The following is an 18,498-nucleotide window of genomic DNA, read 5'->3' on the forward strand; positions in this document are numbered from 1 at the left end:
ACCTAACAACTTTTTTCTCTTCTAATATAAGCACTTTCAAGCACTGCCTTAGTATGAATTAAATAATTTGAAATTTATTTAAGATTCTCTCTCTGCCCCTTCCCGACCTCCTGCTCTCTCCCATTCTCTCTCTCTGTTAAAAAAAAAGGGGGGGGCACCTGGGTGGCTTAGTCCTTAAGCATCTGTCTTTGGCTCAGGTCATGAACCCCAGGCTCTGTGGGGGGCCTGCTTCTCCCTCTCCCACTCCCCCTGCTTGTGTTCCCTCTTTCACAGTGTCTCTCTCTGTCAAATAAATAAAATCTTTAAAAAGAAAAAGGAGTTATGTATAAATGTCAATTTGTTCAATTTGCTACTGAACTATTTTAAACAGTGTTCTGTATTCTTACTGATTTTTTGTCTGCTTGTTCCATCCCTGACAGAGGAGTATCTAAACCTATAATTATAATTATGAATTGGTTAATTTCTCATTTCAGTTCTCATTTTTCTTTGTGCATTTTGAAGCTGTTACTGAGCTCACACATACTTAGGGTTGTTCTATCTTCTTGTTGAAATTACCCATTCATTTATGAAATATCTATTATGCATGGCAGTATTCCTGGATCTGCAATCTATTTGATTGATATTAATATAACCATACCTGTTTTCTTCCGGTTTGTGTTTGCATAGCAAGTCTTTTTTCACACTTTCACTTTTAACCTCTGGTTCTCCTTATACTTAAAATGGATTTCTTTTCTTCTTTTTTTTTTTAAGATTTTATTTATTTATTTGAAAGAGAGCACAGGGGGTGGGTGGGCAGAGAGGCAGAGGGAGAAGCAGACTTCCTGCTGAGCAGGGAACCAGATGCCGATGCTGGGCTCAACCCCAAGACCCTGGGATCATGACCTGAGCTGAAGGCAGATGCTTAACTGACTGAGCCACCCAGGCACCCCTAAAGTGGATTTCTTTTCAGTAGCATTAGTTACTTTTTTCTTCTATTTAGTTTGCCAGTCTCTACTTTCATTTGATATTTTTAGTTTTGAATTATGTTAATATTAAATGTAATTTTGTAACATAGTTTGATTTAAGGGGCACCTGGGTGGCTCAGTCGGTTAGGCGTCTGCCTTCAGCTCAGGTCATGATCCCAGGGTCCTGGGATTGAGCCCCGCATCGGGCTCCATGCTCAGCAGCGAGCCTGCTTCTCCCTTTCTCTCTGCTTGCCGCTCTTGCCTACTTGTGCTCTCTATCTCTCTGTCAAATAAATAAATAAAAACTATCTTTAAAAAAATAGTTTGATTTAAATATACTATTATTTGTTATCTATTTGCCCTGGCTGTGTTTTTTTTTTTTTCTTTCTCTGCTGCTTTCATCTTCATTTGAATTAACAGAGGTTTTGTTTTGGTTTGGTTTAGAATTTTATTTTAACAATAGTATTTACCTTTACATGTTGTTTTACTTATTAATACGACTTCACATTTAATATAATTGTCTTATAACAGTATACCTTTATATTCTCCCTCCCACTCTGTACATTTGACTTTTATGAATCGGTATATACTAAATGATACTTTGTGGTTAGCATAGCATTAAACAGTCAATGAATGATCTTTTTAAAAACTTTTTAAATGATGGGGCACCTGGGTGCCTCATTTGGTTAAGTGTTTGTCTTTGGCTCAGGTCATGATCTCAGGGTCCTGGGATTGAGCCCCATATTGGGCTCTCTGCTCTGCGGGAAGCCTGCTTCTCCCTCTCCCTCTGTTCCTCGCCCCACTCATACTCTCTCGCTCTCTATCTCAAATAAATAACTAAAATCTTTTTAAAATTTGCCGCTCTTTATTTCTTCCTGTATTTAATTTTCCATCTGCTATCATTTTTCTTACTATAGAATTTCTTTTATCATTTCTTAGAGTGCAAAATCTGATGGTAATTCTTTCATTATTTATTTCTCTGAAACAGTCTTTATTTCACTCTGATTTTTTTTTTGAACCATAGGTTAAGAATATGTTGTTTTGTAGCTAAATATATGAGTTATTGGGTCACCTGGGAGGCTCTGTCTGTTGAGTGTCCGACTTGATTTCAGCTCAGGTCATAATCTCAGGGTTGTGAGATCGAGCCCCCCATTTGGCTCCATGCTCAAGGCAGAGTCTGCTTGAGAGGCTCTTCTCCTTCTCCATCTGCCCCTCCCGTTGCTCTCTCTCTCTCTCTCAAATAGTAAATATTTTTTAAAAAATAAAAAATAGGGCGCTTGGGTGGCTCAGATGGTTAAGCGTCTGCCTTCGGCTCAGGTCATGGTCCCAGGGTCCTGGGATCGAGTCCCGCATCGGGCTCCCTGCTCCTTAGGAGCCTGCTTCTCCCTCTGCTTCTCTCTCTCTCTCTCTCTCTCTTTGTCTCTCATGAATAAATAAATAAAATCTTTAAAAAAAATAAAATAAAAAATAAATATTTGAGTTATCTTTATCTTACTGACTTCTAAGCTAATTCCTTTGTGGTCAGATAAATATACCTTGTATGGCTTAAATCCTTTTAACTTACTGAAACTTCTTTTATCATCCAGATGTCATCTATCATGGTAAATGTTCCACAGATACTTTCAATAAACATACATGCTAATAATGTCATAACATCAGATACAGAGTTTTATAAATGTCTTTTAGATAACCTTGACTTACAATGTTCATGGTTTTTATATCTTTACTGATTTTCTGAATACTTGTTCTATCAATTATTGTGATGTGTAATGTGTCTTTTCATTTTTCTCTGGGTATTTTTAAGATTTTTTTCTTCATATTATTTCCTATGATTTGATTATGATATACCTTGATAGGGTTTTTTTTTTAATTAGAGTTAATTGATCATCTTGGATCTATGGAATATTTTTGGAATACTTCTGGTCATTTTTGTTCAGATATTTTTCTTCCTCCATTCTCTCTGGGACATAGTTACATATATATTAGACAACCTGTTGTTAACCTCCACATCACTTCATGTGCCCTTCATTTTTCCAAAAAAAGTCTTTTTCTTTCTTTCTGCTTCAGTTTCTATTGCTGTGTCTTCAAGTTCACTGATGTTTTCTTCCTTAGTGTCTAAAATACTGTTAATCCTATCCAGTTAGTTTTTCATTTCAGGAATTACAGTTTTCTCATCTCTAGTTCTGTTTGGTTCTTTTAATATTTTCCATTTCCCTCCTCATTATGTTTTCCTTTGTGCTCTTGAATGTATGTGTAAGAGCTAAAGTCCTTGTCTCCTAATACTATATTCTCTATCATTTATAAGTTTGTGTTTATGATTTTTCCTACTGGTTAGGGCTCTCATATTCCTGATTTTTTATATGTCTAGTAATTTTCTCGTAGAGTATGTACATTGTGAATTTCAAGTTGTTGAATTCTGGACTTTGTTTATTGTAGCAGGGGTTAAATCAACTTGCAAATTCCTTTGACCTTCTTATGACTTGTTTTTAAGCATTTTAGGGATAGATTTAGAGTAGTGTTATCATACAGATGTAGGTTTATTTTGGCCCAATACTAAGAGGCATAATTTTTCTGGGGTCTCTTTCATATGTTCCCTGTTTCAACAGATTTTCTCCACTCTAGGAAGTGTTTGATCAGACCTCAAACATCTCTCAGCCCTGTGTGAGCTGAGAGAATTACTCACCTTACAATAGTCCCCCATTAGTTCTTGTTTTTTGGTGTTTTTTTTTTTTTAGGGTTGTTGAACAGTTCTTTTTTTGTCTATATGAGGAGTATTTAGTATTTAGTGTGGTAAAACAAAATTTTGGTCTTTATAGTTGTAATGAGTAACGCCTAAGGACTGAAGAACAGTAGAAGTGATATTTGAATATATGAACTGTCATGTGAGATGCATAGAAAAGCAGTAACTTATTTCTCCAGGAAATTTTAAATGAGTGACAAAATTATAGTCTATAAAAATTACCAAGGGGTACCTGGGTGGCTCAGTTGGTTAAGCGGCTGCCTTTGGCTCCGGTCATGATCCCAGGATCCTGGAATTGAGCCCTGCATCACACTCCCTGCTCAGCAGGGAGTCTGCTTCTCTCTCTCCCCCGTCCCTCCTCCGTCACTTGTTCTTGCTCTTGCTTTCTCTCTTTTTCTCAAATAAATAAAATCTTCATTATTTTTTAAAAGAATTTATTTATTTATTTGACAGAGAGAGAGAGCACAAGCAGGGGAAGCGGCAGGGAGAGGGAGAAGCAGGCTCTCTGTGGGTAGGGAGTCTGATGCAGGGCTCGATCCCAGGACCCTGGCATCATGACCTGAGCTGAAGGTAGAGGCTTAACCATCTGAGCCACCCAGGCGCCCCTAAATAAAATCTTAAAAAAAAAAAAGAAATTACCAAATAAAGAAGAATTTTCAAGTGAGAATACCTCATTTTTGAAATGGTCTCTTTCTTTTGCTTCTATGCAATTACAGTTTTTTTTCTTTTTCCTTTACTATTCCTTTTCTGTTTTTTTTTTTTTCTTTCTGGTATTTCCTTTTTTAGGGACTCTTTTTTTTTTTCACTCTGTTTGCTAATATTCTTAGAAATCTTAGCCGTTTTTCATGGCTTTAATATTTATCTCCATGCATATTATATCCGTCTTTACATATACTGCTCAAACCTGTCTTCTGAGATAGATCTGAATTTTCAAATTCCTTTTGAGGGGCAGTTCTGTATTACCCTATTACTTCAAATAAAATATATCTAAAACCTGAAGCTTTATACTCTCTCCAAATCATTTCCTCTTGTACTTCTCTTTTTCTCTCAAATGGCTCCCAGTTCTTCTCTTATGTCATTTCTTCCTAAAATCTCACAGTCATCTTTGACACCTCCCTGTCCTATAATTAATTGCCAAGGCTCATTAATTTTTTTTAAAGATTTATTTATTTGAGAGCAAAAGAGAAAGAGAACGAGCGGTGGAGAGGGGTAGAGGGAGAGAGATAGAGAGGGAGAAGCAGACTCCCCACTGAGCAGGAAGCCTGATGTGGGGCTCAATCCCAGGACCCGGAGATCATGACCTGAGCCAAAGGCAGATGCTTAACTGACTAAGCCACCCAGGTGCCCCAGCCAAGGCTTATTAATTTGACTTTTTCAGTGCTTCTCATGTCTTTCCTCTCATTTTAATTTCTGCTGCAACATCTATTTATTCATTCATTTAGCCAAATACTTGTTGAAATCCTACATATGCTAGGACTCTCCCCTAAGAAGTTGGCATTACATGATTTCTACAATACAGCAGAGTACTCAAAAGTGTCAAGACCCAATAAATACTTGTAAAGTAACTCACTGAATGAATGTATTAGGTTGAACCATATGAAACTGTAATTTTTGAAGGTCCAAGTAGCCAAATATCAGCAATTTCCTGTGTTCAACAAGTACACTGCTATTAAGAATCATACTACTAGGGGCGCCTGTGTGGCTCAGTCGGTTAAGTGCCTTCGGCTCAGGTCATGATCCCGGGGTCCTGGGATCGAGTCCCATGTGCCTCTCCTGCTGCCCCTGCTTGTGCTGTCTCTCTCTCTCTCTCTTTCTGACAAATAAATAAAATCTTAAAAAAAAAACAACCTAAAAAAAAAGAATCCTACTACTCTGCAGAGAACTACATATTAAGTTATTCCTAATATTGTAATGTTAACAGTAATGTTATTAATGTTGTATATAATTTCCTTCATTAAACTCTAAAACTTGACTTCCCTCTCCTTTGCCTACCAGGAAACACGAAACTATCCAGAATCATATCCCCAACTGCCAAGGGATGAAACAGTGGAGAACCCTCACCTCCAGAAGCACATTCTGGAATTAGCGTCCATTCTGGATGTTCGAAATGTGTTCCTCGAGAGTACCATAGATGACTATTAAAACAAAAATCCTCTTGTTGAAACAATTTTTCATTTGCCACAGATTTTACATGGTGCCGTTTTCTAATGTGATGACAGACACATAGTGGTGTTACTTAGTTTTAATTTTTTAATTTAAGGCCACCATTTTAAAAACAAACTGAAAAAATTATTCAGACTTTTAGGGTAACTGTTTTAAAATACAGTCTTTCAAGTCTTTTAAAAAACTCAATTAATCTTGGAATTTTTACTTTCCGATTTTGAGGTATGGCTACTTACCTCCAACATCTGTCCCTACACACATATAGTCAATGTTCTCACCCTCAGAAGAGTAAATCATTTATTTTTATATAATGAAGAAAATCCAACTCTTATACTTGGACCTTAAATGTGTGGATTTAGAAAATATATCATTGTTCACAAAGATGAAACTAGCCAGCATGGACTATTAAAAATCAAGAACAGTCTTTCCATAATATTTCTTTTCATTCCAACTTAGTAGGTAGACAAATGTGTGATTCTTTGAAGCATATCAAGACAATTTCTGAAATCATTTAATTCATTAAATCCTGTCATAATTTCAGAAACTGTATAGGATTGATTTGCATCTAAAAGTTAAATCTTTAGTTGGAGTCTTAAGATGATAAATATCACTTGCAATGTGTGAGCCCTGTATTATCATGAGATATGCTGGCATATTTTCCTTTTTTGTAATCTGAATGCTAGAAATGAAAAAAAAAGACTTTTAAGTATTTCAGTCAAAAAATCAGATTGTTGGTTTCATAATACAATGTTTCCACAGGAATTCTATTTAAACTCTTAATTCATGATATCAAGTTTAAAGACCATCCAGACTGAAGGCTGTGACATACAGTACAGAGGTTATATAATCTTTTTGCCTAGTTCACGTTTATGAGATGTCAAAGTCAGAGATGTTATTAATTTTAGTTGGGGATAACTGAATTCTGATTTAACCTAAAATGGAAGTAACTTTTGCATTGACAATTTGGAAATAAGATTTTTTAAAATTCCTGATATTTAATATTTTATATTCATGCACAAGGTTTTTTTTTATTATTTTAAATAGGACTCCGTATATAATGTAAAGTTTTTTGTGTTTTTCTTCCGTGTCATCCCCTTCATAATTTCATAAGCATTAGTGATGTTGCTTTGGGTTTTTTTCTCCCCTTCTTTTGACTCCACAGCATTCAAGTTCAGGAATCTATGAACCAAAAGCCCTTCTACCTAATTGTAGAATTTGTACAGGCTCACACCGTCTACCTCTGGCAGTCCCAGAGGAAATAAGGTGATTGCTTTTGGTGCCTCTTTCCTGTGTCCTTGGGGAAATTTTACTGTAATATTTTTAACTTGGTTTTCATTTCAGGCATAGGGAATTATTTGGGACTAAGTTATTCATATACCTGTTCCAATTTGCTGATTTTTCATCTGAAGTCTTGAAATTATTGTTCTTGGGTTTAGGGGACTTCGTGGTATTTCATTCTTTTTTTTTTTTTTTTTCATTATTTGTTCTTTTAAACCTTGTTTCAGAAAACCTTGAAAACTTATCCTGGAGGGAGATTTCCTTTGCCTAGTGGGTTGTTTTTCTTTATCAGATAAAGACTGCTTTTCTTTTTTTCAGTACCTTTATAAACTTTTTGGCTTTCCTTTCATAACGGTGTTCACCTGGATTATAGCAATAGGCTGACCTCTTGTTTCAGTCCCCCTGAATTTCTATGCCAGTAATGTACCTGACCTCAAGTATTTTCCTCTCCTCTGATGCTTAAAATAGTATTTATTTATCCTCCTGAGCTTTATTCTCACCTGTTTAGCATAAAGAACACTGGTCTGAGAACTAGGAGACCTGAGTTCTAATCCTGGCTTCTCTGGTAGCTAGCTTTATGCCCTTTGACAAGTGTCTTCATGTTTCTGTTTTATCATATTCTCATCTGTAAAACGAAGGCATTAGCCCAAGGTCCTATCCAGTTTTATGGTTCTATAATTGCAATCTTGATTTCCTTCCCCCCGTAACCTGGAAAACTAGTTTCCCTGAGTTTACCATAGACATTTTCTTTTCTAAGTCATATTTAATTTGTTTTTGTTCACGAAAATATCTGAGTCTCAGTTATTGTAGAAGCTAATCTGGTGAAGAAATTAGAGCTTTTGTGATTAGAAACATGTTTGTCCAAGAACAAGGGGTCTTGGAAATCATGACGAGGGTTTAGATGATGACATTGTTCCTTAAGCTGATAGTAGTGTAATTTCTTACTGGTGGTTAAAAATCTAAAGTGAGCTGAAGCGATCTTGAATCTTTAAGAAAGGAAAACTGTGCTAGAAAATTCTGTACCATTGTTTCATTCATGCCTTCAAGAGGATGTGGACTGAACAAACTATACTCCAGATTTTGTTCTAGGCATTGGGAAAGCAAATGAATCAGACTTTAAAATCCTTGTCTTCATGAAGCTTATATTTTAGTAGGAGTCAGGCAATAAACATAATAAGAAAATTTATGTTAGAGAGTTGTAAGTTGTATGAAGAAAATTTAGAACATGGTAAGGGAAATGTTTTGGTTGTTTTGGGGTGAAGAACAGTGTCTGAGTGATCAGGGTAAGCCTTAGTGAGAAGATTATATTTGTGCAAACAATTCATGTTTCTTTTTTTTTTTTACTTTTTATTATGAAAATTTTAAGCATCTGTAGCATTTAATGAACCATCCTGTACCCATCACCAGGCTTCTACATTTTAAGACATTACTTTAAGCAAGGAAGAAGAAATGTAAAAGGACAATCACCCATGGGTATTGGCAAAGAATCTCTTTTTTCAGTGCATACCACTCCCCTTTATAAATATAAAAATATTAAGCCCCTTATTTATTTAATTTTAGAATTCATAGAAATTTAAACATTGGAACTAAGAACAAAGCAAAGCAAAGGGAAAAAAGCACTTCTTTGTTTTCAAATTGCACAAGCTCCCCCTGGAGATTCTGATACAGTCTCTCACCTCCCTTAAGAATCACTGCAAACAAAACAAGGTATAGGATTGCAAGAAGTCCCTTACACAGAGAACAGTGTTAAGCACAATGGAATTATTTTCTCTTTCTTTATCCGTATATTTCTGAAGGTGGTAAAGCAGCTATTTTCCCTATTTTTCAGAAGAGAAAGCTGAGACCCCAAAACACTGTAGGTTTATTCATAGAGGCAGATCTAGAACTAAAACTCAAATCTCCTGACCTCAGCCCAGTCTTTCTAGTAGCTCAGGTTGCTTTCTATAATGAACAAGAAAGGAATAATTAGAGATTTCTATTTTGGCACAAAAGGTTAAGGTATTTTTAAAATATATCTAATATTGAAACCAGGAAATCAGTCAGCCCTGCAAATTTTTATTTATTAATTATAAGAAATCCCCAAGTCAGACAATTTAGCCTTGATTCTAGCCAGGATATATTTTTTTGTATATGTGTGTGTGTTTTCCTCCTAGGAAGTGGTGCTCTCAAAACCTCTCAAAGCACAGAGAATTTATTATACCCTTTATATATTTACCAAGTTGAAATGTTTTGAAATTATAAATGCAAAGTGCAATCTAGTCATGACTGAAATTTTCCTGATACAGGATCTGGGTTTTTTTTTTTCCTTACTTGTGGCTACCGCCCTTTATTTTCTTCTTGTAGTAGAATTCCCTGAAACAGATTAGGTGGTAATTGTACTGAATTTCATCGAGGAAAATGGAAAAGCATCCAGTCTGATTTATATATCAATCTGTGGAGCTTTCTTTAGCATTCTTCTCCAAGTTTAATCTCTGACCTGTGTTACTTCATCACTTTCTGTCTCTTAAAAGGGGTTTGGACGCAGTTGGAAAATCTTGTACTTAGTTATCCATGAAGACTTGTAATCAGCCTGATATATAGAGAACATTCTGGACTGGAAATAGAGTAAGGTGCCAAGGGTCAGCCAACTTGGCTACTGCCAGTGATTCAGAACCACCTCCCTACCCTAAGTGAGTAAGAAGATTTGATACGAATATGAATGGTATGAATCTCCTGGTGATATTTTGGATGTATATGTTCCTGTGTGTGTTTGGAGAGTATAAAGGATATTTACACGGAGGGCTCTTTTGTTGACCTTATTTATTTAAAAATATTATTTTATTTGTAATCGCATGTGTATATTTTTGTGATGCTAAATGCAATCTCTCTGTATACTTTTTTGTATATATGTACATATTTGTAAATATATTGGTATGCAATGATGCAGTATGTGTATATTATATACCCATACCCACTGTGGGCTGAATTTATTTAAGTTCTGTGAGGACATCATAGTGGCATTGTTCATGCTGCTGTAATTAGGTTGTGGCTGTATCTCATTCATGAGCCTCTATTTTTGAGGGGCTTGTGTTTGGGTAAAATTGGCTAATTTGGAGTTGGAATTAGGATATGAAGATATTAACAGAAAGCAGGATATTCTTAGCTTTAAAATTATCTGTCAATTTCCATTTAAATGGATGATAAATTAGTGATATAAACCTGAAAAACCTTAGTGTGTGAAACTGAGACACCAGCAGGTTCTTAAGCTATTTCAGTCCTTTATTTTTCTTGACCCATAATTGAGTATTGTTATTGAGTAGTATTTATATTGAGAATTAAGGGGCTGTGGAAAAAATTACTTTGATCCCATTTCAAAATAGATAGGAAAATGTCCTTTAAATACAGAAATTCTGTTTGTAGTTGCCATGTCAATACCTGATACTAAATTTTAATTTTGGAAAAGTGTTTTCACCAATGTGTCTCATTTTATATCTGTCTCTGTGAGGCAGAGAAAGGGGCATTAGGTAGGGGAAGGCTGTACCTAGGTGGGGTGGGATTTAATAAGGAACAGGAGATTATTAGTCTGTATATTTGCAGCAGCTGTGATTAATTTAGTCCTGTCTTGGCATTTCAGACTATAGATTTTTCTTATTGGAGTTGCATATCAAAGGTGAGTAGGCTCATCTGAGAAAATGCTTCTAGTGAATAAAATGCCTCCAGTTGTATTTCTTTGTCTCTATGAGACCACTTGTGTTCTGCAAATTGATGATATATTCACACATGAAATAGAATTCTTAATATTAGGTGCATGGCGTGCTATCAAATCTGGGCCTCCAAACCTCTACCAAGGATGATGGGTGGGAGAGGATATCCTCTTAGAGGATAGTGAATATGTGCAGTGCCAATGTGTGAACACGGACTATCACAGAATATCAGTGTTCGTTACTCCTGTTTTCACGTGGCCTGTGTATTTGCACGGAAGAGTGTAGGAGATGTTTAGTATACCCTTGAACACATTCACCGCAAAAATTAAGTAGAGGTTATTTTTGCATGATAAAATATAACTGCAAAACAACTGTTTACCCCATTATTTTTCAGACGATTACATCTGTGTAATACAATAGTAAATTATCTTAAAAAGAGGAGTTAGAGTCAGAAGTTGGTTTTACCACCCAACAAATGTTACATTTGCCTCTTCATTGTATTTTTAATAAGAAGCCAACTATTCACAACACCTCTCAGTTACAGTATTAAATTTAAAATAAAGTTGTAATTGCCTTTTTCATAAATAAATATTAAAATTTGGTAATGTATTATTTCTGGAAAATCAGTGAAAATGTCCATAGTGTCTGATATTCTGTTGTTCTAGTAACCAAATCATTCATTGCAATTGGAGAGTAGCAGAGCAGATGTTATGCTATTTAAAATTCATAGAACTGACTCAGGCTCAGTATGGACGCTAATTTGAGGAAAGGAGCAGCAGTAAGAAGTGCAGTAGATGAGACTGACATTGTGAATATGACCTATGTTTCTAACAGTTGTAAAGCCAGTTACTTTGCAGTTAAATAAGGTAAGAATTGCTTAGAAAACCAAACCTTTCCCCCATTCTGTACTCTTAAAACTTTGATACTTTATTTCTATTCATGCTGCACTTCCCAGTTTCTCCTGGATACTGTGACCAGTTTACCTTAAAAAAAAAAAAAAAAAGGCAATTCATCTTCCTCAAACTAAAATTTCAGAACATGGTATTACACTGTGTTCCAGCTTAACTGAGTTTTTGAACAGACTTATTAAGCATGCCTTTTGTTTAAGGAAAAATAATTGATGTGTGAATGGAATCAATCACCTATTGAAAGGAAGGGTGTCAGGATAATGTAGGGGGACATACCCTTAAATTGGGTAGAGATAAATGTATTAAATTAAGTGTAACTGACTTGTTGGTGCCATAGAAATATTTCCTTTGGAAGTCTGTAAATATGAAATGTTTTCTTAAGCTAAATTTGGTATTTTTCACTTACTAGTTTGGTGTAACTTTTGAGAATTCCATTTCTGTATAATACTGTTAATCACTGAAGCACCATTTCTTAATTTTAAAATATTTTTGTTAATTTCTTTTGTGTTTTCTTTAAAAGTTATTACTTATCAAACTACTCTAAGCAGTGTGATTTTTTTTTTAAGCAGTGCGGTTTTTTAAAAACATTATTTGAACAGTAGATTCAGTTTTTTAACAGAAGTACATTTTGTTAATTCTGCACTCCAGATTCACTTAAGCCTGAATTTGGTCATAAAACATACTACTTATTAGGAATATTTTCCTGTTTCGGTGAACATTTCCAGTCTATATCCTAAGACAATCATCTTTTTAGGTATATTATTGTTTGAGACATTGGTAATTTCAGGGTTCAGAGTTTTACTCTTCTGATAGGCTTATGGAATGAAATAGAGTGAGTGATTCTATCATGTTCAGAATGAGATAGGGAATTATAGCTAGCTTTCCTATAGGTCTGCAGTAAACAGTATTTAAATTTTTATATCACTAGTATTATTTTCCCTTTTGAAACTATTGTGAATATCCTCTTGTCTGTGATGAAAATTAAGATTTGTGAACATTAAAATTTGACCCATAAGTTTTCTCAAACATCAAATCAGTATGACCAACCATTATAAATTGTGAAATGATAATATATGATAATCCCAAAGTAAATACTTCCAAACCATAGAAAAATAACCACTGCATTTTTTAAAATTTTATTCTTACCCTCCACTGCATATTATTTTTTCCTAAATTATATGTTGTGAAATATTAAAAATCTACAGGAAAAAAATTGCTTAGAATGTTTTAGGGCAATAAGAATTTTTATTATTTCTTGAAGAATGAGGTTTTTTTTTTTTAGCTCTTGTTTTTCTTATTAAAAATAACTTTTAATGGTTCGGTAAAATATTTTAGGGCATGTTTGTAGCTTTTTATAATTATCTGGATACATTCCTTTTGCCACATAGACCATATGGCTATTTCTCCAATGATTTTTTTGTTTGTTTTTAATAAACCTTGCTATTCAACAATCAAGGAGACTTCTTCCAGTTGAGGTAGACAGGACTTAGATAATAGGAAAAGCAGATACAATGTCCTAACATTTTCACAGTAGAGCTTACAAGTGAAGGAAATTATCCAAATAGGTTATCTTCATTGTGTAGTACCAGTACAAATAGTGGTTTCATTAATCATTGAGTCAGATGAAGCAGTTATAAGTCATTTCTTACTTTGCTCTAAAGATTATTGTCATTTCAGGCCACATTATTATATTCTCTGGGCAGTTTCCATTGTAAGGTTAAATATCCTTTTTCTTTACTCATATCATCACTAAAGGTTAAGCTAATCACATAGGAGTTAAAAATAAGTTATGTTTGATCTTTTTCCCTGAAAATAATGGTGAACCTATTGTCTATATTATGGATATTAGGCATAAATGCACTTGTTTCAATCATAGGAGAAATTACATTTGGAGACTACAATTACTTGATTTTGTAGTGGTGTGAAATACTTTTTTAAAAAATTGTGCTCGTCTGTAACTGAATGTTATAGAATTGTAACACTATAGGGATTATAGAGTTATATTTATTAGCTCTCCTCAAGAGATTGAAGCACAATAATTTTCATGTAACAGTTCTTATCCAAGTGCTGCTAATCTGTGTGCAAATAATGAAGCTATTTGGTTGCCTATCTAGCTATTCACAAATCACTGTAATCCTTGAGACTTTGTCTTGTTGCTCATTTGTACTAAATTTTGGGTATTGTGGGTTAATATTTTAGATCAAAATCTGTCAACTCAGCTCTGTGAGACAGCAAACCATTTAGATTCACTAGTTTTATATGTGTTATCAGTAGAATAAATTTTGAAGGGGCAATTTACTACCAATGACTAAGGGGGGAAATTATATTGTCAGTATCATTTGACTTGAATATCTGTGGTATTGTGAAAGTCTTATTTGTTGTGTTTCTGAATTGCTTAAGCCATACATACTCTTAAGGATGTTTTCCTGTTGTGTTCCTTTTCAGTAGCCTTTTTCTGCTTTGTCTGTTACGGTTAATACTTCATAGATTTTAGAAACTGAGAAGTTATTGAAACATTTTATTTTCTTGAGTTCATCACTTTTGACTCTTGTATGATATGTGATTTGTTATAAAGGATAGCAAGCCTTTCACTAACTACTTCACTAAATGAATTTCAGAGTAAACACTGTGATTCCACAGAGTGGATTCAGTAGGCCCTTCTTTCCAATGTTTTCTTCTGTTATGGTGCCTACCACCTTAAGGGCACTTAAATGGTAGAGGATGGAAAGTTAAACGTTGTTTTGATGTTTTTTTAATAACAAGATTACAGAAAATTTGAGTTTTGTTGTCAGTGTATTGAAAACATTTTTGCAATGATAAATGTTCTCTAGGAATGTGACTACATTCATCAGGTGTGAACTCTTGTAAATGAATTTTGTATCTTGAATCCACGTGTATATTAAGTGTATCATCAATATAAAAATAAACATTATTTGCTTAAAGTTTTTGGTACTTCTTCAGAATTATTGACAACATAAGTGCTAAACTGTTAGGGTTTGCTTCTTTCGGATAATATCTCAGACACTTCAGACTGTCTTGGGGTCGTAGCTTCGATGCTTATTCTAGTTGGTAAATTTCTTCTGAGTCCTGGTCTTGGTTTTTTCCCTGCCCTGCTCGAAGTGGTCAAAACTGTCACACGCGGAGGGAGGATTGTTTGGTGGGGGGGTGGGGGGGTGCGGGGGGTGGAAGCTGCTGACCTTCGGGCTGTTTTGGGGTCCTGGGCAAGAACAAGAGCGACTTCAATGTTGAATGTCTGACTTGGTTGGCATTGAGGAATCCAGAGACCCTACGCAGGCTAATTTGCAGTGTACCTTTGAACGAGGAAGTGTTACCTCTCTCGAGTTTGTTCAACTGTCAAAAGTTGGAGGACCGGGCTCCTGGGTGGCTCAGTTGGTTAAGCGACTGCCTTCGGCTCAGGTCATGATCCTGGAGTCCCGGGATCGAGTCCCGCATCGGGCTCCCTGCTTTCGGGGGAGTCTGCTTCTCCCTCTGACCCTCCCCCCTCTCATGTGCTCTCTCTCATTCTCGCTCTCTCAAGTAAGTAAATAAAATCTTTAAAAAAAAAGGTTGGAGGACCATTAGTAGGTAATGAATGTAGTGGGCTGCCATCAGCTTGTTTATTAATGAAATGCAATATATCGGAGTGCATTATATAAGGGTATGGTTCTGGAAACTTTTTTCAATGGTACATTATGTGTGTCCTGGGTTGCGATATAAAACGTATAACCTGCAGTAGGTCATAGGCACCAAAGTTAAAAACTAGTCACAAAGCGCCAAGACCTAGTTCTAGTTTCTTGAAGCCACAGGCTTCTGTGTGAGGAGGGAGGCACGGACTCGCAGTGATCACCTACTACACGGTGGCAAGGCGGCTGTGCAGGGCGCAGTGGGATTGGGATGCGGGGAGCGGAATGGAAACTCCCTCTCTGTTGAGCGCAGCAGTGGCCTTAGGATTCAAAACCGCACAGCGCACGCTGGCCCCACGGCACCAATTGGGTGTTTTTCCCTTCTGCCACAAGGCTCCTCCCACTCCCCCGCTCCGCACCCCCCCCTTTAAGAAAAAAAACAACTATAAAGGCTTTGGCCACCCAGTCATCATCCACGGGTCTGGCCGCTGGGTGACGTGGCGGGCCGGCCTTGGGGAGCGCCCAGCCTCGCACCCGCGCCCTCCAGCGGCCCCAGCCCAACCGCAGCCCCGAAGATCTCGCCGTCGACCGCGGAGACCGCGCGCGGGCGCATGCGCGTGGCAGGCCCGCCCCGCGCTCAGCCACTTCCGGCGCGCTGGTGGAGGTGCGGTTCCGGGTCGCTGCTCTGCTCGCCGGCCGGCCGTGGGGGCTGGTGACGCGGGCCGGCGTTCACGAGAGGTCCCGGAGGCGGGGCTCTGCCCGCTGCCCAGAGAGCGGCAGGTGCGCAGGCGGGGGCCGGAGATGCCAGAAGGCCCCTCTTTCTCCCGGTGGCCTCGTTCTGCCCCAGACCCAAGGCAGGGGGCGGTACCGGGGTGCTGAAAGGGCGGGGGTGGGGGCAGTGGAGCTGCCCGGCCGGGGAGTCTGGAGCCTAGGGTTTCAGGATTTTACCTCCCCCCCCCCCCCCCCCGAGCGACCCTGGACAAGTCACTACGCCTCTCTGGGTCTCAGTTTCCTTGCTGTCAGATGGGAGAGACATTGAGTCGTTCCCTTCTTTGACAGTCCCAACGCGGGCGGTTCTAGAAGGAGCCTGAGTGAGTGGGATCCAGACTGCCGTGGCAGGTACCTGCCTATCCCTGGGCGTTAGGCAGTTGTTTTTTTTACCCAATTTAGCCATTCTTTTTCTCAGCGACGTTCTTAGTGCGAGTCAAGGTTCTGTGACTAGGCAGCCCGGGTCTGGCCAGGTAAACAAACAATGTGTGACTGTCAGAATCAACTGAGAAATAAATACTGGCCCTGGGAAACGGTAATCTCATTCAAGTTGTTTTTGCTCGGGGCTCCCAAGGTGAAGTAAATTTAGGCACCAATGAGAGATTCTGTTCTTTGTGCCTGTTAGTGAAGCTCTTGGGCAGATCACAAATGCAAATGAGAAGGTAACCCCTGAGGATTGTGGCAGTGTTAGATTCTCCCCTCTGTCTTCTGGTTAATCCTCCCTCTCTCCCCTTTCATTTCCCCCCAGTATTTTGGCCTTACACTTGAAAGGAAATACCCAATGCATTTTATCTTTGTTTTCATGCAGGACAGAATGCTTTGACCTCCAGGCTGTTTTAAATCTGGTAGATAAGCCAGGTGAGTAGGTGGTTTACAGACATTGAAGAATTGTACAGACTTAAATGGATAATCTGAAGTGGTAAGAAGTCATTTGTAGATCTTAGAGCAGAACTTAGGTGTCCTCCACAGAACATGGAAAGTTAAGGTTGGAACCAGAATATTGGTGTTTCATATAACACTGGGAGGAAAAGACGTTTGAATCTCATGTTGAATATCATGTAAAACATTCTGAAGATGAAACTAAGTTCAGGTCATTTTAATCACCCTTAAAGAGAACCATACAGTATTTCTAAGAAGTGTTTAAGGGTATCTGATGCTTATGTAGGATAGTTGTCTGGCTTGCCTGTTTTTTTCTAGGTTGTCAGCTTTTTCTAGTCAACAGCTGTTGGCAAACCATCCTAGAACATTAGAAGGTTATACCTTTATCCCCATACCGAGTTACATATTTTTGTCTTCATCTTAAAAAAAAAGTAAACTGTAGTTAATATTGGAGGAAGGATTCCAAGCCATTATGTGATGTTAATGTGTACCCTGGGAAATTTTACTATATGTGTTATATGCCACAGCCAACGTGGCATAATAAAGAGTACGAACTTGTGAGTCAGAGTCCTGGGTTCAAATACCAGCCCTGCCACTTAAGCACACACTCTTTGGCAGATTACCTCATCTTGAGACTGGATTTCCTTATCTGTTTATGCATGTGAAGCATCTGAGTGCTTTTTAAATGTTTGGCAATTGTGTTCTATTAAATGTACATGTAAAATTATGAAACTTAATTTTGAAACCTGAAGCTTAACATAGCAACTCAGTGGTGAAATCTCTCCTATGTTTAACTTAGCTCTCTTTTGTCTGATTTGTAGATACTGTCCCATAAGCCCTTGGCCCACATCTAAGTGGGAATGCAGCTATCTTGGATGTCTAGAACTTTTTAGGCACCAGTCTCTGAAGTCCTGGTTGCTGGCCTAAGGACTAGACTGCTGGGGTGGTTCACGAGCTGGTCATCTGTGCAGGATAACCACACAGCAAAAATGTTTGCAAAACTAAAGAAGAAAATTGCAGAAGAGACTGCCGTGGCCCAGAGGCCAGGAGGTGCTACTAGGATCCCACGGTCGGTGAGCAAGGAATCGGTTGCCTCTATGGGAGCTGACTCAGGAGATGACTTTGTAAGTATCTTCTCTAGTTTTTAATATTTGGTACAGTCTTGATCTATTTTTAAAAATAGTATTTCAGAAAGTCTTTTCCATAAATATTTTCTTTTAAAATTGAGAGATTATATGGAGTTCATATCTGATTCTTCCTACTCTGAGGTGCTTTTCTGTTTTTTTTTCCCTATTTTTTCAGAGTCCCTTTTCATAGTCTCTACATTGTCCTCTTATACTTTTTATACCTTGTGCATCTTCTTTTATATTTCATTTCTCAAAAAGCCTTGGCCTATTATTTCTGCAGACAAATATACTTTAAGTCATTGTTGCCTAACATGGTCTGAGTTACGGTGTGGAGTTATACTACACCATTTTACTGGGAAAGTTGATGAAAAGATGACACCCCTGA

General features: G+C 37.4%; 2 protein-coding genes across 8 annotated transcripts in view; both read left to right on the forward strand.

The window, feature by feature from the left end:
* SCAI (suppressor of cancer cell invasion) overlaps positions 1–14,658 on the forward strand; it is a 137,457-nt gene extending 122,799 nt beyond the window's left edge. For 4 of the 5 annotated variants that reach the window (XM_027615769.1, XM_027615771.1, XM_027615770.1 and 1 more), the window contains one exon: positions 5,680–14,658. In XM_027615769.1, the coding sequence (XP_027471570.1) occupies positions 5,680–5,826 (147 nt within the window). In that variant the 3' untranslated portion in view covers positions 5,827–14,658. The remainder of the gene's footprint in view (positions 1–5,679) is intronic. The other variant, XR_003523725.1, reaches the window with a different exon arrangement.
* A 1,313-nt stretch (positions 14,659–15,971) lies between these two features.
* GOLGA1 (golgin A1) overlaps positions 15,972–18,498 on the forward strand; it is a 44,698-nt gene continuing 42,171 nt past the window's right edge. For 2 of the 3 annotated variants that reach the window (XM_027616368.1, XM_027616370.1), the window contains exons 1-3: positions 15,972–16,119; positions 16,916–16,965; positions 17,808–18,110. In XM_027616368.1, coding sequence (XP_027472169.1) covers positions 17,976–18,110 — 135 coding nt within the window. In that variant the 5' untranslated portion in view covers positions 15,972–16,119; positions 16,916–16,965; positions 17,808–17,975. Of the gene's footprint in view, positions 16,120–16,159; positions 16,459–16,915; positions 16,966–17,807; positions 18,111–18,498 lie in introns of those variants that run through there. The other variant, XM_027616369.2, reaches the window with a different exon arrangement.

Source organism: Zalophus californianus, chromosome 13 (genome assembly GCF_009762305.2).
Source record: "Zalophus californianus isolate mZalCal1 chromosome 13, mZalCal1.pri.v2, whole genome shotgun sequence".
NCBI lineage: Eukaryota > Metazoa > Chordata > Mammalia > Carnivora > Otariidae > Zalophus > Zalophus californianus.